General features: G+C 41.9%; 1 protein-coding gene across 11 annotated transcripts in view; it reads right to left on the minus strand.

The window, feature by feature from the left end:
- The window catches only part of LOC150039221 (phosphatidylinositol 3,4,5-trisphosphate 3-phosphatase TPTE2-like), a 40,676-nt gene extending 20,376 nt beyond the window's left edge, over positions 1-20,300 (minus strand). The window contains exons 1-7 of one of the 11 annotated variants that reach the window (XM_090327948.1): positions 20,147-20,298; positions 15,426-15,486; positions 13,239-13,300; positions 11,097-11,177; positions 8,239-8,344; positions 4,166-4,254; positions 1,958-2,050 (exon numbers count right to left, since the gene is read on the minus strand). In XM_090327948.1, coding sequence (XP_090184074.1) covers positions 1,958-2,050; positions 4,166-4,254; positions 8,239-8,293 — 237 coding nt within the window. In that variant the 5' untranslated portion in view covers positions 8,294-8,344; positions 11,097-11,177; positions 13,239-13,300; positions 15,426-15,486; positions 20,147-20,298. Of the gene's footprint in view, positions 1-1,957; positions 2,051-4,165; positions 4,255-8,238; positions 8,345-11,096; positions 11,178-13,238; positions 13,301-15,425; positions 15,487-20,146 lie in introns of all 11 variants that reach the window. The other 10 variants (XM_090327959.1, XM_090327949.1, XM_090327951.1 and 7 more) reach the window with 10 other exon arrangements.
- Between the last annotated feature and the right edge of the window lie 3,518 nt (positions 20,301-23,818).

The raw sequence follows: 23,818 nt of genomic DNA on the forward strand, positions 1-23,818 counted from the left end.
TTAGAACACCACTAAAGAATCAACTAAAGACCTATGTTTACACACACACACACACACACACACACACACACACACACACACACACCCCAAACATACTGTGGTGAATTCTTCATCCTTTCTGTTTGCTCTGCTTTCATTTTGACTCTGTTAGGCTGGAATACCAGAAGCAGGGCACAGCCACCCCAAACAGTTTCCAGTCTCTGCTACCTCTCAGTTCCTCAGTGGGAATGACCTAGACACTTGTCTCATGCACCCATTTTCTAGTGATCACCTGTCTATGTGAAAGCAGATACAATGCACTTGACCTAGTGACTCCATACTACCAGGGACCTCTGAAGATATGTCATAGTGACTACTTGTGTTACAGCACCTTGGACCACAATGAAACCTCCCATGGAAAACCTGCTAAGGTCACACCTGGCCCCCAGGAGAATGTTATTTGCTTCTAAGGTTGCCTTGTGTCCCTCCACTGGTCAGGTATCAGTTTCCCCTGGATGGCTCCCCTCCATCCACTGGCCCTGCAAGATGTGCTGCCTTTCCCTTCTCTGTCATACACTGCTTCTCTTATTCACTGTGTTGTGTTTTCATGCTTTGTTGGTGACTTATGTAATAAGCATATACAACCTGCTCTATTCAGGGTTTTCCTAGAGTGATTAATTTGGTAGAAAGTCAGACAGCAAATATAGGTCATCTGTCAGTACAAACAAGTTTCCTGTGAGGAGCATCCATGGTCACCAGTGGGCCAATTAGACATGAAGCCACTCCCCACCAGGGTAAACAATCATCCTGTGAAAGACACACTGTACAGCATCCACAGCCATTTCACCTGGAGCTCCATCACAACAAAGCTGGAATGTATGGTCCTGTCCAGAGACAGAGTCCTTGAGAGTCAGCCCAAAGACCTAGTACTCACATCTATTTCCATAACTGACAGCTAGTTTGAATAATTAGGCATCAATATTGGTGATGGCTAGCTACACAAGAAGCTGAGATCTGGAGGATCAAAGTCAGCCATGGCAAAAAGTAAAATATTGTTTCCACGTTAACCAGCAAACAAACAGGCCTGGAGGCATGACTCGAGTGATAGATGTTTAGCCAAGCAAGTAAACCAAGCAAAAATCCAAACCAAAGTATGGCCAAAAACAAAACAAACCAGTAATCAATAATTTCCTCATTTTTCACAAGCATGCCATCCCATCTTAACCCTTAATAATCACAAAACTAGCTCTCATCAAGACCCCCTGCACCAGGGAAAAAAACCACAGTGTTTGTTTAGAGACACTAGCTAAGCAAGAATTCACAGTGGTTCTGTTATCCAAGGGAAAACCTTGAAATGGAGAGACTTCCCAGGTGGTCACTTGCTTCAACATTCACATTTATATCTCAGTACCTAAGACTGCTCAGCAGTGAGCAAGCAGGTAATGAAGGAGGGCATACAGAACACATGGAAGTTCTTACTGAGAATAGGAATAGATGATTTCATAGAAAATCATTATAGTCATATATGACACTCAGACATGACATGTACGGCTGATCCATTAAAATTACACAGTCATGCTAATGATAGCAAGTCAATAGATAATTATGGACAGGAAAGTAAAATCTCCCTCACATTTGGTAAACACACTGATCACGACGTGTTTAAAAGATAGACAACATAACTGTAATTACTCTTATGGAAAGCCAACAATGTCGGGTTCTTTTTAGCATCTTTGCTTTCATACTTTTCTCATTTGATAAGTAACAGATATCAAGTGCTTACAATTCAGAAGAAAGTGATCAGAAATATTTTAAATATATACAAGAAATCCTGATGACTTTGTTTTGTGTTTTCCTCCCCTTCCCGAGACATGCATTTTTATCTGTCCTTTATATTTTAGGGAACTGCAGCAAAGGAAATCGCAAACCCAGACCAAACAAAAGAGCATACAATCATGCAGGATACTTGAGGACTCACCGAAGAAGAAAATTTTACTTTTATATCATCACATAAGTCCGGACAGTTGGGCACCAAAAAGATTGCTCTATTGGTATCAATATCATGGACAACCTGTTAATGAACACATGGAATTAGGAACTCAAAGTGTTGCCAGCGATTAGTATTCTTTTTCACTCATGAAATCATCCTTAATTCATTATATACTCATAATTTCATAGCTCAGTAATTTCATATAGAAAATAGCAGTATTTTTTTTCTGAAGTGGTAAAGGTACTGGGCTCCAAATGTTTGATAGCTATCTTAAGACTACACTTGAGAAGCAAAGTATTCATTTTTGACAAGTGTCTTTTTGTTTATTGTAATGTATAGAGGGATTACAGTTATATTCACCAGATAGTAGGTGTCTTACTTCTCACACATTGATACCACCTCTCATGGTTTTGTCCCCATTTTCCTCCCCCAACACCTCTCCCAATCATATGGGTTCCCCACTTCTCTTTCCTATTTTAAATAATCAAATAAACATACATACAATATACCAGGTCACAAAGTCAGATACAGTAACAATATGAGATTAACCAGAAGGAAACTAAACAGAAGAGGAATAACGGAGTGCATTAAGAGCCACAATCACACAAGATAAAGCTCTTGTTTCAATACCCTAGAGATCCTTTCATTTAGTCTCATCCTATATGACCAGGAATTTCTAATGTAATACACATGACTGTTCTATGTGAATCATCCGATTTTTATATTCTTTTAAGGATGCACTTTAACTTCAGTCTGAAACAGTATATTGATGTTCAAGAAGCAATGAATAATTGACCCCACTTTCATGACAAATATTATGTTGCTGATGAGGTCAATGAGCCATTCCAGTGAATGGAATGACCACAAACAGGTCAAGTTTGGGGATTAACAACTATGAAATCATCCCATGTATTACTCTGATATTCATATACCATCATAGACTAAGAAGAAAGCTATGCTAGGCTTCAAGAAACATACCCACAGAAGACTCTCACATGATTTTCAAGTTTTCAGGAAGTTTTCTACATACAGAACAATATGAAAATAATATATTGTTTTCAAGCTTTATAAGGAAGTGTGCAAGTGTGTCCTATGGGAGGGCAGTATACAGCAGAAAGTTTGAATAACAAAGCATATTGTAGAAAGTAGAATTTCAGTTGGTCATTGGAGGATTTTAATAAAGGAGGAATAATATAGGCCTGAGAAGAGAAACCAGCAAAAATATCACTGAAACTGAGAATTTTATTCCATGTGCCAAACAGATGAGTCAGTCTTCTCTAATGGGAATTTGTAGGTCCAGATATTGATGGAAATAGCTTGGCTACACTAGGGTTGTTACGGATTCAGAGCTTAAAATCCAGGAAAATAAGAATAAATGTGGGCTAAGAATTGATGGGATCAGTGTCCCATGTGACAATGTGGTTTGAAAATGGTCACTTTTTACACTGATTTGATAACTCATAGATTAGAGATTAAATTCAAATATATTACCTAAACCTCACAACACACTACACTTGTGTGCATGTACAGAAGTTACAACAGGAACCTGGGAATCATTCTGAAAGCTTCCTTTGGGATTAAAAAGGAAATTAGCCAATTTCTCCTGGAAAAGGTGCACAGTCTTGAGAATTTCTTGAACATTTCAGAAATGGCTGTGGGTAAAGAGGCATCTCCTCAGTCCATATGCTGTCTCTACTGCTCTCAAGGTGACATCCAACAAAACGTCTCAATGACAGTCACTGAGCCCATTGTTGAGTGGACAGATTCTGCATCACTCTTTGAACCTATGACTTTCCACTTCCACAAGTGCCAAGGTGACCTTCAAGAACAATGCATTTGAGAATCAGAGCTTTGTAATAAATGATCAAAATGATCAAAAGGAAGATCATATGGCAAATACTGACATGATGTATGCATTTAAAGCCTCAAGTAATTCCTGGGGACATTCTTAGCATTTGTGGGCACAAGTGAATTCGAAGCAGCACTAAACTGAAGCAGAGTTTGACAATATCTTTCAGAAACTGTTTGGAACAAGGCTCTGCTTTGCATCTGAACTAAGCAATGCCAACTGGAATGGTGACAGAGGGCAAGAGCTGTCTCTTTTTGGTGAATGTTACTTTGGGGAAGACCATCATGCCACTTGACTGGGAGCTTTGACACAAACATGAGAATTCTCATTTATGAGCTTTGGCTCACCGTGCAGGTTTGGCGAGTACAAGTAAATACAGTCTTGTGCTGCATTATTATTTCAATTTTCAGGTCTGCTCCATTACCTTCTCCTACTCCTGCATAAAAGTGAAAAAGAAAACGTGTATGTTTGTTAGAGTACAGAGCAAAATGTCTTGCCAGTTAACTCAATGGAGAATAAAGAGAGAAAATATTGGCCTACTAAGGTTGTGGGTTTAGTTAATCATTTGATCTTGCATAGAATTTGTCCTTTACAAATGGTTTCTGCCTCTTAAAGCAGTTCACAATATTGCAAAGAAAGAGAAAAATCATTATATCTTAATCTTCTACAAGATAAATTCTTACTACATCACCATTCCAGGAAAAAAAAAAAAACATTGGGAGCTTCCAGAATTTCTTGCTTATGAAATGCTACCTTTAGAGTTCTATAATAATAATCTAAATTTAATTTTCTCTAAGTCAAATTTATAAATCAATATCAAGGATAATATTGGTGAGGTATACCCAAACATTAGAGAGAAATAGTTCTATGCCATTTTAACTTATACTTTTAGTATCTTAGGTGGTTACACAAGTGGGTTTATATTAACCAATCAGTTTATAAGTACAATATATCTTGATGGATATATCAACCCCTATCCTATCTTCTCCATTTCCCTAGGTTCATAGGATATATGTTGTTAAATATTATGGCTGCATTCCCCTATTCTCTCCACATTAATCTAAATTCCTCCTCTATATAGACATAAAAACCTATGACTCTATAGACATAGTTTTATTTCATAAATTAATGTGTTTCTATGACATACAAACCTTACCTTCATTGTGATTAAGTTCTAAATACTAAGTCCCAGTGATTGTAAATAGAGATTGCCTCCTTGAACACTTGTATGTTAAACTTGTCATTTAAAAGATGATGTAAAAATCAACGTTAATAAATTCTTTTTTTAAAAAAAGAAAAGGTTAAAAAAAAACTAATGGGTTGTCAGCCATTAGTCAGACAAAATGAGTGTGCTCGGAAAACAACCAGGGAATCATTGGGAGAATTCACCGAAGTCAGACCTTAGGTTTAGCTTCTTTAACCAGTTTGTGCAGAAATTTGCTGGCAACCCAGCAGGAGGTGTGACATTCCATTGGAGTTACTGAGAGATGAAACTGCTGCCACATATTCTGTTCTGCCTGATTCTACCACCACCCCACAGCCGTTTCCTGAGAGGACTGGAACCAAAAACTCTTGGTGATGGGACATTCTGTGCTAAACTCAAAGTCCCCTAGTTGGTTCCAGCCATTATGGTGACTCTGGATGGGTGAATTTTCCATCCAGTTCTGAACAGCCTAGATGAGGGAGATACTAAATGGGTATGAGGACTATGGGGCCCCCAGAGGAACCGTAATCCCCACTCGAGGGATATGCATCTACCCTTGACCGGTGTAGAGCATTTGCATGAGGTGCAGCTAAGACTGCGAGGAGACAGCCTAAACAGCCATCAGTCTCGGGGTCTCCTGAGGGACACGCCCAATAGCATGGAGGTTGGCATCTATGAAAACCATTCCCCTGCAAAAAGATGCTTGGCCTCAGCAGAAAGACAGATACATGAGCCAGTGGGTCTTGCTTCTTCCTCAACATGGCCTCCATTCTAGGAATCAGGGCCTCTGTCCCCCCTCTCAGGTTAACGCCTACCATAATTCAGATATTGCCTAAATCCTTGCCCCTCACTTATTTCAAGATGACGGGAGGAGATCGGGGACATTCTCCCCCTCCCTGAATTCTTACTGTAAGAATGTGCTTGCATCTTGTAAGTAGGTCACTAAGCAACACATGCCTGCTTGCGTTGATATGCAAACATCCTACTACCTGGCCTCTACCCCAAGCAAACATCCTACTACCGGACCCCCTCTCCGAGCAGTTCCTATACCCCAATCCCTCTCCTGAAGAGGCATATAAACCCTTGTGTGAAAAATAAATTGGCAGCTTGATCAGGATGCTTGTCTTGCTGCCTTCTTCATGTCTCCTGTCCCTTTCATTCCTCCCTCTAGGTTCTTGGCCCTAGTTGATGTCCCGCTGGATGGGACACCCTTTCACTTTGGAATATTTATAATTAATTGGGGATAAGTGTTTTCTATCTGGGTTGGCTTCAAACCACAATCCTCAGTTCTCAGCCTCCTAAGTAGCTAGGATAACCAACGTGACCCCAGGGTGTGTGACCTTTTCCTCAGTTCAAATGGCCCCTCTTCCTTTAGCCTTTCCTCCAAGATCTGGTTTCAGAGTCCACAATGAAGCTTTTCCTTTCAACCTTGCCTATTTCACATTAACATGAAGCATGTCTGATTGGGTTTTCATCTTGCCTTGTTTTGGTGTCTCTTAATTTCATGGATCAAACACTATCATCAGAAAGATTTCTGATGGAAACATGGCTTTTGCTGCACTCTCCTCTCCCTTGTTCCAGTTGTCCAACTGCTTTCTACTGATATCCTCTAGCAATAAGCCACTGAAATGCACAAGTACAATGTGCTAAGCCTTTATTTTCCTCACATTTAAACAATTTACATCACACAAAGGAATTTCATCCTTGAAAAATACAGACAAAGCTGGGCTCAGTGGCTTCCATAGTAACCATAGCCCTAAGTGTCTGAGATCTGAGGATCAAGGTTCAAAGCCAGCCTGGGCACAAAAGGACCCGAGACTCATCTCCATCTAACCTCCAGAAAACAGGAAGTGGGGCTTGGCTCAAGGGTACTGCAGAGCTTAGGGACAACACCCAGGAACAGGGGTAGGGTCGTAGCCTTGAGCTGAAGAGTTCAGGTACCACTCACAGGTTGGGCTGGAAACCCATGATCCCCCCATGCACCCACCGACAAAATACAGACAAAATGAAGTGAAAATTCTCTGTCTCACCTTCTTCTACATGTTTAGGTTTCTAGCTCTAAATAAATAACCTCTTTCACTATTTTTCTAGGCCAGCCTGGGTAAAGAGAGACTTCATCTAGGAAAAGAGTAGAGTGGCCCAAGCCTGTAGTCCCAGTTGTGGGAAGACTGAGATGGAGAACCCAGGGGAAAACTTTGGAGAACTGGGTGGTCTGTGCCAGTCTTTCCAGCAATATTGGGAAGTCTAAAGTAGACAGTCTGATTTCTTGGAAACAGCACCAACTTGGCAGTTGCTAGAGGAGTCTAGTAGAAGAACAAGTTCTCCAAACCTGTTCTATGTCCATGGAGATTCAGGTGTGAGTGTCAAACAAGGGCAGTCAGGGGAATCCAAGTGCTGCCCTCTAGGAACCTTGTCTGTACTACCTAAACCTGGCCTGCAACAGAGTCTAACTTTTGTATTTGCAACTAGCAGAGTTTGAAGTCTGGGTCTTGAACCTGCTCAGCTTGTCTAGCTGACACTCTATCACTTGAGGCATGCCCCCATTTTGCTTTTTTTGGTTGCAATTGGAGACTCAGAGTGGCTTGGGATGGCTTCAAACTGTGGTCCTCCACATGTCAGCCTTCTCAGTAAGGAGGCTTTTAGGTAAAGAGCCTTGAGAACCCCTGCATTGTAGTTGGTTTTTTAAAATCTAAGCACTTATTTGTCTTTTCTGCTCACAACCCAGCTGAATGCTAGCATATGACCTGGCCAAAGGTGGCAACAAATAAAATAAGGCATCCTGATGGAGAAGATAGTGAGGAGATGCTTAGAGGAGGAGGAAAGAGAGAAAAGACTATAGTTCTGAGAAGAAAGGGCCGCTGGAAGGACTGGCCAAGAAAATGAGGCAGGGCCAGCAATGCTGAGAGGAACCATGAAGGAGAAATGAGTCTGAGAAAGAAGGACTCTACTGGGTTCTTTAATCTTCTCTTCTATGAAAAAAATCTATCCTAGGCTGAGACAAGAACATCGAGAACAGAACGCAAGGGGTAGAACCTCCCCTCAAGTGGAAATGGGTAAGGGAATAAGAGAGGCATCTAAGGAGAGCTCAAGAGGGAGAAGGTCACATGCATTGACACTTAGCTGTGATGTAGGATCATTTGCATAACATAAGCAAAACCCTCCCAAATAGTGGATCGCACATCCTCTTGTCTTCTCCTTCCTTTCTAAAGCACTTACCTTGGATGGAGTAAATCACAAACTTCACAATTTTAAGAGGTTTTTTCCCTGGCATTTCCCAGTTCTACACATTCTTCAAGATGTCAAAGTAGTGGACATAGCGACTCTGTAAAGCAACAAAAGCCTCCACTTTAGTGGGAATGCCAGATGTAAAGTCAGTATCCTAATCTCCTTCTCTTTTTCAGTTTGTGAACAGCAGTAAGAAAGGAAGACAACATTTAGAATGAGCCCTTACATTATCAACATTCTTATGTGTTTTCCTCATTGTGGAAAAAGAGCCCAGCTGAGACTTGCAGACAGTAACATGGAAAGAACAAGCCCTTGCTTCTAGGCTTGCTTATGACCATGAGAACAGTGAAGGTGCTGAAACAGCGATGACACAATCTGTTGTCATGCACTAGAGAAAGGACTATGGTTTGGGAGATAGTTCCTCATCAGGAGGAATGACATCTCCACTTAGCTGCACTAGATGATTCTGTACCATTAGTGAGGGGTCCTCTACAGAGAAGAGATTCTTTATCTGCCTTTTTCTCCAATATGTTTTTTTTTTTTTTGGTAAGGGAACCTTTCAATACTCTTTGGCTCCTAGCAAGTTGCTCAAAGAGGATTTCTTAGAATTCTCTTTGAGAAACTCAAGATGTCTGATGATGAACCAACTGAGAAGAGTTCATAAAGTGAACTGCCACATTTCCAATTAGCAAAAGCACTTGTACTGCATGCGAGTGGCTGATGTCTGTAATCCAAGCTACTCAGGAGGCAGAAGCTGAGAGGACTGAAGAATAATGCCAGCCAGGGCTGAAAACTTTGAGATAATCCATCTCTATATACTTAGCCAGAAGTTGAGCTAGAGATCTAGCTCACCTGGTAAAGTGCCACTTGTGAAGAGTTCAAGCCTACTGAGCACCAGGCCACTGAGTTTAAGCCCCAGGGTGGGCAAACAATGAAAGGGCAATAGTGAGAAAGATGCCTGAAAATGCAATAGGGCAATGCAAGATGCAATAGGGCAGTGCTGTACCACTTCGCATCTCCAACTCAGGCTGTTTTGGTTCTTCATTAGAACTAAGAATGAAAGGATTTCCTGCCAGGGCTGGCTTTGAAACACCATTCTCAAATCTCAGCCTGTATCTAGAAATACAGACAGGTGCCAGTCATCAGTGTCGGGTAGATGCTTTGCAGTTGTTGGATTTTTTTTTTTAGAGTGCATATGTTGGGTGTCATGCCAAACTTCTTGTGAGGTAAAAGGACCTGATGAATAGAATTTCCTTCAAAGTAATCCTGGTTGAGGAAAGAAGAGTAGGAAGGGTGACCCAGGGTTTGAGAAGAGTGGGGAAGGAATAAACAAAGCATGACTGTAGGTTGGGATGATGATTGTAGAATGCACTGTATGGTTCCATCTTTGTGTGTTAGAATTTGGATATGAAATGTGCACTTAAAAGGCTCATAGGTAGAAGGCTTGATCCCCAGTATACCAGCAGCGTTCAGAGGTGGGTATGGGGAAGTAATTATATTATGAGGCTTTTGACTTTATCAACAGATTCATTCGGTGAGGGCTTCCTAAATTTAAAGCATTAGTAGGAGGTGGGGAAAATGTTAGGAGTTGGGGCCTCATGAAACCAAAGAAGTCACTGGAAGGATGGATCATGTCGCAAACCCTTCCTTCTCCTCAGCTTCCTGGGAACCTTGAAGTGAGCAATCCTTCTCCACAATACCCTTGACATGATTGTTCAGTGTCAGTGTAGGCCCAAAGCAATGGGATCAAGTGGCCTTAAAGTAAATCCTGAAACTGTGAGCCCAAATGAATCTTTCCCCACTTTAAGTTCTTTGGTCAGTTATTTTTTTTATAGTGACCAACACTCCAATCCAATATAATTGGGATTTTTCATATTTTCATAATAAAGTATTATCAGAGGAAAATAGGACAACAGTGGATAGTTTAAACAATGTTAAGAATATGGAATGAAAGTATATGATAATGTCTGCTAGAACAAGATTTGTAAAATACTTATTTTCCCAGTTCATTCTGTTTTCTTCTTTCATACTCCCACTATCTCTGTGTGCCTTTATCTCTCATTCTTGGTCTGAGGCTCTGTCATTCTTTCTCTTCTCTGCACTCTTCTTTCCCCTACACTGGGGTCATCACAAAACCATCCTGGCAGTGTTCTAAAGACCTTGAATTGCTCATTGCCTTAGCAAAAACTGGTGAAGGATCCAATCTATCTTTCTAGGGAAACCAATGGCTAGTAGATCATCTACTAGCCAGAGATCATCTTCAGGCATCAGAAAACCTTAGATATTTGACCTTCCTTTTTGGGAGGGGACTCAATTCCAGAAGCTGTAGGGAATAAAGAATAAGAAATGGAATGTGTGATGCTCTGTTGAGAACTGTTGGGAGCCAGAGTGGAATCAAACTGTACCTTGATTTGCATCAGACAATTGCTTTATTGTCTTATGGTTTTCTGGCCTTATTCTGTTTAAATGACCTGAGATTTACCATATGAATGTAACACCTGGAAGTTCCCTGGTTTCAAGAAGGGATAGAAGCCTTGAGTTGAGGATAAACGGGGCTGCAGTCTTTACCTGGGCTGCAGACCTACCAACCCCATGTGTTTGTCTCTTCTATTTTTTCCAGTCCCTGCCCCATATTTCAGGAACCCCAATTTGCTGCCAGTAGGCCCCGGCAGAGAACCAGGCCAAGTAGCCTATGAGGCTTCAGATGTGGGCCTCCAAAGATCAGGAAATGGTTAGGAATCACAAGTCCTCTGCCATCATTGATTGTTAAAGAAGGGTTACAGATGCGACCAGGCTAAATGTGCCACTAACATCTCCCCATAAATAACTTTGTGACAAGAGAAACTTACTTGGGAAGGAGTTTCTACTCCTTGAAACTGACTGCTCACATTCCTGTCAGTTCTGCGCTCCCCGAAGTATTCAAGGCTGTCCTACAGAAAAGGGGTTAATACAATCACAGTGCTTATCTGTCCTCTTTGGACAGAGCTACTTATGAACTTTCTTAGTTCCTAGCTTTTTAAGTGGCTATGATTACAGGCACAAGTCTACAATGCCCACCTTTCCTTTGATTCTTTTAAAAATTACTTTATTATTTTTTTGAAAGGTCTTTCTAGCTCCTTTGCCAAATTACTGATTAGCTCATTAGTTTTGGGGAGATGTTAATTTTTGAGCTTCTTGTATATTTTGGATATTAGCACTTTGTCAGATATATTGTTGGTAAAAATCTACCAGTCTGTTGGCTGTGTTTTTAGTTTAGCACCTATGTTCTTTGCTGTGCAGAAAATTTTTATTTTGATATAATCACATTTGTCAAGTCTCTCCTACTTTCTGTGGCCTTGCCACTATTTCCAAAAAGTTCCTGCCTATGCCTATCAGATCTAATATTTCTCCTACTCCAACTTGCAATAGTTTCAATGTTTCAGGCCTGACTTTGAGGTCTTTAAATTCATTTGAGTTGATATTGGTGCATGGTGATAAACAAGGATCCAATTTTAATTTTCTACATATGGAAGTCCTAATACCAATTATTGAAAAGACAATATTTTTCCATCACACATTTTTATTGTGCCTAATTTCTTTATATATATATATATATATATTTATTAAGATGCTGGAGGGGATGTGGCCAGGAGGGATCATTATTACACAGTTGGTGGGAGTGCAAACTCATTCAAGCATTATGGCAGCTCCTCAAAAGACTAAACATAGAGTTCCCCTATGACCCAGCAATTCCACTACTTGGCATTTACCCAACCGTCCAGAAACAAGGACATACTAAAGCCACTAGCACAACGATGTTCACTGCAGCACTATTTACCATAGCAAAGATATGGAACCAACTCTGATACCCTTCGATTGATGAGTGGATCAACAAGATGTGGTATTTTTACACAATGGAATTCTATGCTGCTGTCAGAAAGAATGACATCACTCCATTTGGAAGGAAATGGAAAGACTTAGAAAAAATCATATTAAGTGAAGTAAGTCAGACTCAAAGGAACATATACTCAATGGTTTCACCTATTTGTCATAATCAGTAGAAATCTTGGGCTCTCCTAGCAGCGATTTGCAATAGAGCAAAACCTAGATACATAAGGACATACAGTATGTCGCTAAATGAAAGGACCTATAGGAAATAGAAACAAAAGCCATAAAATGAGTGATTGTTGTCCTTAATGTACTATGTTATCTCCCATTTCTTTTGCTGTCCCTTGGTTATCTCATATTTTTATAGTATTTCACTTTGTTATCTGATATATTGTATATATGCGTATTTGGTTATTTGAAATTGGATAGGAAAGGGGCAAAAACAAGATGAGGGTGGGAGTGGGGGGAGGGAAATGGGGACCAAGACTTGAGAAAGGGTATCAATGTATGTGAAGTAGTGCACCTTCTATCTGGCAAAAGTAATGTAACCCTCCTATTAATTACAATAAAAAATATTTTTAAAACTCATTATAATGGTGTTGTACAGAGAGGCTACAATTACATAAGTCAGTTAATGAGGATACAGCTTTTTAGAAAACGTTGATTCTTATTTCTTAAATACGGAATTACAAAGTCATGTGTATATCCTACAACATTAAAGAAATGGTAGGAAGGAAGTAGTGGGTTGAGATGCAGGGAGGAGAATGATGAACGAGTGACCTTACTCACAATGCACTGAATTCTCAAACTGCTTTTTTGAATGGCAACGACTTACAGATGGTAAAAAATATACCTTAAAATGCTGTTCTTCTTAGTAATTCTGAAGTTGGACATTCCCTCGCATTTGTGTCTCACTGCTCTCACTATAGGCTTGGCCCAGAACAAGAATACAAGGGTACAAGTCCAGTAAATAACTGCATATTAAACAAGGCTGCATTAATCCAGGCTTTCACTTTCACTTAATCACCATGAGCTAAGCATTTCCTTAATATTTTACCATGAATGCTACAGAACTTGCAAATTCAATACATATAAAAGGCTAAGTATCAAAACCTTTTTCCTACCTTTGCGGTTAAAAACGTGCCAGTGGCAAGAAGTAGAATAGATATCATTGTGCCTGTTCGTCCTAGAAAAGAGCAGAAATGAGTTCAAGAAACCTTTGTTCCAGTGTAAAAATACACTCACAAATACTCATTTGGTATTGGTACTGTTTCTTCTGAAGTGTTGCTGTCTCAAAATTTCCAATTGAGAAATATTAAGACTTTATTTTTCATTAATGTAATGAAAAGAACGCTGGTCCTCATGTATAATTCCAGATTCCCAGGTGGGAAGATCAGGATGGTTGTGATTCCAACCAGCTTAGGCAAAATAAGCAGGACCTCATTCTCAACCAGCAAGATGGGCCGGGTGCTTCACATCTACAGCCCTCATTGGGTGGGAGACATAGAAATGGGTTTCAGACTGATGCCAGCTCAGGAAAATGTAGGAGGTACTTTATCTAAAAAAAGCATTGAAGCAAAACAGAGCTGAGCATATACCTGAAGTGGGAGAATGCTGGCCAAGCACGTGCCAGGTGCTGAGTGCAAATGCAAGCAGGAACCCACATTACCAACTAGAATTGTAGTCCCTATGTAATTGTATTATTTGAATTGTATTGTGAACATTTGCAAACATAAGAATGTAGAGAGACAAGCATAATGAATACGCATATTCCTATTCCTCAGGTTATGTAATTCTAAGTATTTTGCTGTAGTGTTCTTGCTTACTTTCTACCTCAACTTACATGCCTGCTTTTCTCTCTTCTCCCTCTCTCTTTGCCTCTGCCTATGTGTGTGTGTGTGTGTGTGTGTGTGTGATAGTGTTTTGTAGCAAATACTTTGACAATTATAGCAAATCCTTGACTTCTTCCTGCTTCAAATCACTCATTCTCTAAGTCTCTTCTGTTACCTTCTACTTATATCTTAGTTTTGTCCTACAAAATTTAAGTTTGAAAATATGTTCTTTTCTCTTTCTATATTCATCCTTATAATCTAATTTTTAACATACCCTTTCACCTGAAAAGTACACATTTTTCATCTATTCTTTAAACATTTTTTCCACTGGAGGAAGAACAGATTTATTTTCTTCATGTACAGAGAAATCAACATTGCACATCTAACCCAGCTTAGTAGCCAGTTCCTTAGCCTTTGCCTTTTCCAGCTTGCCAATTTGAGTCACATATTTTGGACTGAGGACGTGCCTTCCCAGTGAGGATGGATCTCATCGTGAGCATATGTCTTGGGAGCTTCAACTCATGAACTCCTTTGGCTTCTTTTGATCAAGAGAAGGTACTCTACCAATTCAGTCATATTATCTCTACTTCTAGCCTTTTGTTTGTTAAACAGAGACAACCATCTTAGGGATTTTTTTTTTACCTGGGTTGCCACAAATCTCACATTCCTGAGTAGCATGGGTTACCAGTGCCTGGGTGAAACTTTCACAAGGGCAAAAACAAAGTATCTTAAATGCCAAGTGAGAAGTCATTCATGTTGAGGTCTGGTTCTCAGAAGATATGCAAATGGCTAATTGATACCTAAAGAAATGTTCAACTTCTTTAATCATAAAGAAAATACAAATAGAATCTGTGCTGATTTCATCACACCAAGGCAGAATGGAAGTCATAAAAAAACAACAGCAAAGGCTGGCAAGTATGGAGCAGAAAGGTGAGAATGAACTATATTAGTATACTGTTGGTTGGTTTGAAATTAGTCTATCCACTAGAGAAATCAGTATGGAGGGTCTTCTTCAAAACACTAATCATAGACTTACTTTGTAAGTTTTATAGGTCTTATAAATTACAAGGTAACTTCTCATTTTATAGAATATCTTGTTTGTGACTTTGGATGTGGTGAGCTCTGTGTGTGTGTGCTGAGTGTGTGCTGTGTGTGTGTGTGTGTGTGTGTGTGTGTGTGTTTCATACGTTTTACTACAGAAACATCTCAAACCAACAATTTAATGGTACAACTTAAAATGCTGGAAAAAGAGTACCAAACCCAACCAAAATCTAGTAGAAGGAAACAAATTATTAAAAGTAAAGCAGAATCAAATGAATTAAGAATCCAAAAAACCCCAGAATCCACAAACAAGGAGTTGGTTCTTGGAAAAAATTAACAAAACTGACAGAATCTTACCAAATCAGATCAAAAAATGAAGGGAGACACCTAAATAAACAAAATTATAGACAACAAGGGCAATATAACAACAGAAATTACCAATATCCAGAGCATCCCAAGGGATTACTTGTCAAATCTTCATGCCAACAAATTTGAAAATCTAGAAGAGATGGACGAATTTCCAGCAAATATTGAAATAACCAAACTGAACCATGAAGATCTAAATCTACTAAACAGACCCACTTCAAGTAATGAAATAGAAAAAGCAATAAGAGTCTATAGGATTCTTTAAATACAGAATCATGTCATCTGCAAAGTGGGATAGACTATACTCCCAAGCTCCTTGAGCTGATTCAAAACTTAGGAAGAGTAGCAGGCTATAAAATCAACCCTCAAAAATCAACTGCCTTCCTTTACGCCAACAGTGAGAGGAACGAGGCAATAATCAGGAAAGAAACTCCTTTCACAATAGCTTCAAAAAAAATAAGGTACCTATGTTGTCTCTCATCTCCTTTGCTGTCCCTTGGTTATCTCATATTGGTATAGTATCTCACTTTGTTATCTGATATATTGAATTTATTTGTATTTGGGTATTTGAAATTTGATAGGTAAGGAGGGAAAACCAAGACGTGTGGGGGGTGTGGGGGGGGAGGGAAACGGGTACCAAGACATGTGAAAGGGTATCAATGTATGTGAATTAATGCACCTTCTATCTGGCAAATATCATGTAACCCTTTTACTAATTACAATAAAAAAATAAAAAATAAAAAAATAAAGTACCTAGGAATTAGCTTAACTAAGAATGTAAAGGACCTTTTTGACGAAAACTTTAAAACCCTAAAAAAGGAAATTAAAGCAGAACTAAGGAAATGGAAAAACCTCCCATGCTCCTGGATTGGAAGAATCAACATTGTGAAAATGACAATCTTGCCAAGAGCTATCTACAAATTCAACGCAATACCCATCAATATCCCAATGTCATTCTTTAAAGAAATAGAAAACGCAATCCAAAATTTCATATGGAATAATAAAAGACCCCGTATAGCAAAAACACTTCTTAGCAGAAAGAACAGCGCTGGAGGAATTTCATTTCCAAACTTTAGACTCTATTACAGAGCTATAATTCTCAAAACAGCTTGGTACTGGCACAGGAACAGGCCTGAAGACCAATGGAATAGAACTGAGGACCCAGATATTAAACCACAGACCTATGGCCACCTAATCTTTGACAAGGGAGCCAAAAAATAGAATGGAAGAAAGACAGCCTCTTCAACAAGTTGTGCTGGCAGAACTGGTTAAGCACCTGCAGAAAACTAAAGCTGGATCCTTCGTTGTCACCTTGCACTAGAATTAACTCCAAATGGATCAAAGACCTGGAGGTAAAAGCTGACACACTGAAAAGTTTACAGGAAGGAATAGGAGATACACTAGGCCTCCTTGGCACAGGTCGAAACTTTCTTAATAAGGACCAAGAATCACAATAAATCAGAGAAAGGCTGGATAAGTGGGACTGCATTAAACTGCAGAGCTTTTGTATGGCAAAGGACATAGCTAGTAAACTAATCAGGAAGCCTACAGAGTGGGAGAAGATCTTCACCAACCAAACAACGGACAAAGGCCTCATATCTAAAATATATCAACAACTCAAAAAATTGAATCACTCCAAAACTAATCTCCAAAGTAACAACCATCCCATTAAAAAAATGGGCCAAAGACTTAAAGAGAGTCTTCTCTGAAGAAGAAGCAAAAATGGCCTATAGATACATGAAGAAATGCTCAACATCTCTGGTCATAAAAGAAATCCAAATCAAAACAACTCTAAGATTCCACCTCACTCCAGTTAGAATGGCCAGGATCAGGAAAATGAATAACAACAGATGTTGGAGGGGATGTGGCCAGGAGGGATCACTACTACACTGTTGGTGGGAGTGCAAACTCGTTCAACCACTATGGAAAGCAGTGTGGCAGTGCTTCAAAAGGCTAAACATAGAACTCCCCTTTGACCCAGCAATTCCACTACTTGGCATTTACCCAACCATCCAGAAACAAGGACATACTAAATCCACTAGCACAACAATGTTCATTGCAGCACTATTCACCATAGCAAAGATATGGAACCAACCCAGATGTCCCTCAGTTGATGAGTGGATCAACAAGTTGTGGTATTTGTACACAATGGAATTCTATGCTGCTGTCAAAAAGAATGACAACACCCCATTTGTTAGGAAATGGAAAGACTTAGAAAAAGTCATATTAAGTGAAGTAAGCCAGACTCAAAGGAACTTAGGCTCAATGGTTTCCCTCATTCGTCATAACCAGTAGAAACCTTGGGCTCTACTAGCAGAGATCTGCAATAGAGCAAAATCTTGATACATAAGGATATATAATGTGAAGCTAATTGAAAGGACCTCCAGGATATCGAAACAAAAGCCATATAATGAATGATTGTTGTCCTTAATGTACTATGTTGTCTCTCATCTCCTTTGCTATCCCTTGGTTATCTCATATTGGTATAGTATCTCACTTTGTTATCTGATATATTGAATTTATTTGTATTTGGATATTTGAAATTTGATAGGGAAGGGGGGAAAACCAAGATGGGAGGGGGTGTGGGGGGGAGGGAAATGGGTACCAAGACATGTGAAAGGGTATCAATGTATGTGAATTAATGCACCTTCTATCTGGCAAATATCATGTAACCCTTTTACTAATTACAATAAAAAACAACAACAAAAAAAGCAATAAGAGACCTCTCATCCAAGAATAGCCCAGGACCTGAAGGATTCATAGCTGAAATCTATAAGGCCTGCAAAGAAGTGTTCACACCAATACTCCCCAAAATCTTCAATGAAGTTAAAAGTGAAGGCTCTCTACCAAACCCATTCTATGAAACCAGCTTAACCCTCATGTCAAAATGAGACAGGAACTCATCAAAGAAAGAGAACCAGAGACCCAGTTCTTTAATAAATATTGATGCAAAACTGCTCAACAAAATATTGGCCGATCAACTTCAACAACTCATCAAAAAATTATACACTGTGATCAAACAGGACTGATCACCGGGATCCAAAGCTGGTTCAATACATGCTAGTGGGTTAATATAATTCATCACATCAAAAGTAGCAAGGACAACAATCACATGATCATCTAAATAGATGTAGACAAGGCACTTAACAAGATCCAACACCCCTTGATGCAAAAAGTTCTGGAGAAAGTAGGAATCATGGAACATTCCTCAGTATAATCTTACACGACCACCCTACAAACTAGCATAAAAGTAAATGGAGAAAAGGTAAAGCCATTTCCTCTGAAATCAGGAATGATACAAGGATGCCCACTTTTTCCACTCCTGTTCAATACAGTATTAGAATTCCTAGTCAGAGCAATAAGGCAAGAGCCAAACATAAAGGAAGTTGAAATAGGGAAGAAGGAATGAAACTTTCTCTCTTTGCAGATGACATGATTCTTTTTTTCCATACATCTTTTATTGTAATTGATAGAAGGGTTACATTATATTTATCAGATAAAAAGTGCATTACTTCACAAACTTTGATACCATTCTCATGTCATGGTCCCCATTTCCCTCCCCCATTCCCCCATTCATCTTGATTTCCTCCCTTCCCTATCCAATTTCAAATGACCAGTTAAGTATATATAAAATATATCAGATAACAAGGTGAAATATTGTAATAATATGAGATAACCAAGGGACAGCAAAAGAGATGAGACATAACATGGTACATTAAGGACAACAATCACTCATTATATGGCTTTTGTTTCTACATCCTGGAGGTGCTTACTAGATTTTGTTCTATTGTAAATCTCTGCTAGGAGAGCCCAAGGTTTCTACTGATTATGACAAATGAGGGAAACCATTGAGCATATGTTCCTTTGAGTCTGGCTTACTTCACTTAATATGATTTTTTCTAAGTCTTTCCATTACCTTACAAGTGGGACAATGTCATTATGTCTGACCTCCAACTTTTTCTGTGTATATGGTATGGAGGAATTGAAACCAGGACTTAATGCATGTTAGGAAAGCACTCTATCACTAGGCCACATTCCTAGCCCTAAGGCTTTTTAATTCAACCACTTCAGCTTTTTTGAGGGGAGGAGGGAGTTTACTGCAGGTGAATCTTACAGACTTTGATGCCTTGAGCTGCCTTCAAACCACTGTCCTCAGATCTCAGTCTACTGAGTAACTAAGAAGACGGGGAGAAGGAGAGGCAGAGAAGGGTTGCAAAATCCTTGTGAGGGGGGACCTGCTAGCATGAAGGGGGGTGTTGAACTCGCCCCCCCACGTGGGTGAGAAGCACCTGTGGACTCTGGGCGACCTGGTCCTGAACTGTGCACCCACCACGGAATGCAACACCAGCCAGCTCATCCACTCCCCTGAAGTTGTACCCAGCCCAGCCCCGCACCACCTCCCTGACCACACACCACCCAGCCCGGCCCCGCTCCACCCTCCCGGTCCCGCACCACCTCCCTGGCTCCGCACCACCTCCCCGACCCCGCACCACCCAGCCCGGCCCCGCACCACCTCCCCGACCACGCACCACCCAGCCCGGCCCGCTCCACCCTCCGGTCCCGCACCACCTCCCCGGCTCCGCACCACCTCCCCGGCTCCGCACCACCTCCCCGACCCCGCACCACCTCCCCGACCCCGCACCACCTCCCCGGCCCCGCACCACCTCCCCGGCCCCGCACCACCTCCCCGGCCCGGCACCACCTCCCCGGCCCCACACCACCCTCCCGGCCCCGATCCCAGCACATCCTCCACTCCAGCTCCACCTGGTGAACTTGAACCACAGCTCACTTACAGCCAACCGGCGCCTTGTCCGGGCCAGCGACAGGCCGGGATGTCCGCACTAAAGGCTGGGCCCGAGCCCCGACCGCTCACCGCTCAGACCTGGCTGCCGCCCGCGGGGGGATCTGCTACACCACACGTCCGCACCAGGACGCGCCGAGGGAACTGGCTCCGGGGGCGAGGCAGGGGCGGCGCGGGGGTCCGGAGGGGCGGGGCCCGGGCCTGGCGGGGCGGCGCCGGGGTCCCGAGAGGCGGCGCCCGGGTCCGGAGGGGCGGCGCGTGGAGCCCGCTGGTTCCGCCCGCAGCCGCGCGCGGTCACCGCAACACCGGAATCTCCGATCCGCGCGCGGTCACCGCAACACCGGAATCTCCGATCCCAGCCCGGCGCCCCGCCCGGCCCGGTGTCCCCGCCCGAGGACAGTCACCCCGCGCAGACTGGGGCCCGGCCCCACCCCGGCGGCCTGCGGGCTCCGCTGACCGCGCCTGGCCCGCCCCTCAGGACGCGCCCGCCCCACCTCAGGTCCCCGGACATCCCCGGAAAGGTTGCTGGAGTGCTGTGCGCCGCTGGTTTCTTCTCCCAGGTCAGGTGGCTGTTCTGCCACCCCGTTACTCACGGAACCACCGGTACTTCGCGGGACAGCGTGCCCGCAGGTCCTACCCACGGAAAACTGGTCTGGACCGTGTTCTTTTGCTTCCCAAGGTCACCCGCCACTGACCGGGCCCCAGGCTGTCCCTCTGTCTCGTCTGTCCGGCTTGTCCTGTCTGACTCTCTGGAGGTGGCCTTCTCAGGGGGGGACCCGCACAAAGGGAGGACAGTGTGAACGGATTAGGAACGCGAGGCTGGACCATGGTCAGTCATGGGTCAGTTCCTGCCCCCCCAAAAAAAATTGTTTTCAGATGTCACAAACAAGAAATGTATTTTATCAGGCCATTTTTATGCCTCACCTGAAAATCCTACACTGTCTTAACTTCCAGAGAGATCAAAGTCAGATCACTGAGGCTGCCACTCTGCCTGGTTAGGCCCAAGCTCTGACACACACGGAGGGCAAGAGCCCTCCAGGCCCATCCAAGCCTGGTCACATCGGGAAATAACACTCCCTTGCAAGTTAGGTAAAAACAGCCCCAGAACTAGGGTGGGTAGCAAGATAAGGCAATGGGGAAATTATACTATTTTTACCAAGCATCTAAAGGGCAAGACTCAGAAATTAAAGCCTGGAAAAAGTACAACCAATCATATTTCCTTTTTGATGTAAAATTGCAAGGATAGAGACTTTGAGGAGCCATCTAAATCTACCTTTTCCTTTGAAATGTTAAGGGGAATAAAGAAGGAGGAATTTGTAGATTCTTTAGGTAAGAGAATAAAGAGGCTACACTGATTGGCAAAAGAAAGCCTTGAAGGTGACTTGTTTGTTGGTTAGGCCTCCGCCACCAATAATTAGACAAGATATAAAGTATTAGTTCTCAGTCTAGTGCTGGTGGGTTATGCCTGTATTCCTAGAAGGCTAAACTGAGGGTGAAGGCCAGCTTCAGAAAGAAGAGTCTGTGAGGCTCTCCAATTAACTAACAAAAAGGAAGAAGTAGAGCTTTGGCTCAAGTGGCAGAGTGCCAGCACTCTCTGAGCAAACAGATAGATAGATAGATAGATAGATAGATAGATAGATAGATAGATAGATAGATAGATTAAATGGGGCCCTGAGTTGAAGTCACAGAACTGGCACAAAACAAAACAAAAACAAGCAAGCAAACAAACAAAACTCTATGCTTCCTTCCTGGATTCCAAGAGAGTTGAAAACTGATTGTAAAGGAAATAGCTTAAAGACAGGAAAATACAGCTTCTAGTTACTTTGTTGGCCCAGGCAAATAGTGCTTTTTAGAAAAGAAATTTTTGTTGTTTATTAACTTTTAGCAAAGGTACTTCCTAAGTGCCTGACACAGCTGAGCCACCCAGGACAGAGCATCCACCAAGCCACAGAGACTTACTACTCTGGAGGTTTCTTCCCTCATTGAGGAAATAACTGCTCCCTGGGAACTCTTCCCTAAACCAGAGCTGAGATAATGAGCCAGCAGCCTCTGCTCTGGCTAGGATTGCTTAATAATGAAGCATCTTTCATCCCCTTGCCCTAATTCTCTATTTCAATGTAAAGCTCAAGTTTGAACCTGGGAAAATGGGCTGACATGCTCCCTTAGCTTCTACCTAAAATTTTCTCGGTGCTTCACCAAGATTGTCTATTTAGTATCTTGGGGCAAGTGTCTGGACCTCACCTGTGCATTCCTATAGTTAAGCCTGGGGCTTAAGATCCAGGGTTCACCCTCACCTACTTTTCACCCTTTGCTGACCCAGGCTCTTCCTTTACTTCAGCTTTCCACATACTCTTCTACTGGAGTGTTTTTATCCTAAATACTCTCTCAAGCTAAAAGTCTTCATGACTTCAGGAAAAATGGGAGTTCATTTCCTAAGGGAACTTTTCCTTGTGTGAGGACACTGGTGTCCTTCGGTGAGCTAAGACCTTGACAAGTTCCCACAGCCTGAGCTCAGCCTTGTGTTCTACTAGAGGCAGACAATGCTGTTCCAAAGGATAGTTATGGTCAGATAGGGCTTTACTTTTTCCTGGGTCCTGAAATTAGGGCCTCACATTCGTAGCTTGGCTTTTTAACTCTAGCATTTGAGCCATATTTCCACTTCTGGCTTTTTGCTAGTTAATTGAGGATAAAAGTCTTGGAGAGTTGTCTGTCCAGACTGGCTTCAAACCAGGATCCTCAGATCGCAGCCTCCTCAGCATGTAAGATTTCAAGCATGATCCACTAGTGTCCAGTTCAGATTGCTATAAGGTGGTAAAACAGAGAAGCCACATTTTTTTTGCCAGTCCTAGGCTTAGGTTCAGGGCCTAAGCACTGTCCTTGGATTTTTCAAGGCTGGAGCTCTCCTTGTACTCCACTTCTGGAGGTAGAGCCAGCACCACTTCTGGTTTTTTTCTTATGTATATGGTACTGAGGAATTGAACCCCGGTCTTCGTGCATGCAAGGCATACACTCTACTACTAGGCCAAACTCCCAGCTGGAAGCCACATTTTGAGAAGTCAAATCTTGGCGTCTTTATTAAAAGGCCAGTAACTGCACGGTGGACTTCTGTTTCAAAAAACCAGCAGCCAGTAAATGCACTTAACATTAGGAAACTGAACCATAAAGGTTAGAACAACAATACCAACAAATCAATTCAGCTCCAATGGAGAGCTTAAGTGGGACATCATGGTGACTACAGAAGGAGCCAGGAGACAGGACAGGAACATGGAGACACATGGCATTGTGAAATGCTGGTCTAGGCCTAAATAGGGTCAGGTCAGAGGGCAGGTTCACAGGAAACTCCAGGTTTAGTAACGTCTCAGCCATGTGCCTGCCCTGCCTCCAGGAACTCAAGTATGCCTGGAGGTAGAGGGCTTCACCTTTCCCCACCATGAAGACAAGATTCCAGACTTTACCATCCACCATGTGGCCAAGATGGCACTGGCCAGACTCGATCACACTATTTCAAGATGTGATGTTTAAAATGTTATCAGTGAGTTCTTGTCAAATTACACCTTCCCCGTCACTCAGTCCTAATATAGATTAATTCAATCTTACATCTGTATTGTCATAGATATTCCTGGAAGGTATGGTGAGATAAACTACAATTCAGGGATAAGTGCTG

This window comes from Megascapheus bottae, unplaced genomic scaffold, assembly GCF_031878675.1.
Source record: "Megascapheus bottae isolate mThoBot1 unplaced genomic scaffold, mThoBot2.hap1 HAP1_SCAFFOLD_77, whole genome shotgun sequence".
In the NCBI taxonomy this organism is placed as follows: Eukaryota; Metazoa; Chordata; class Mammalia; order Rodentia; family Geomyidae; genus Megascapheus; species Megascapheus bottae.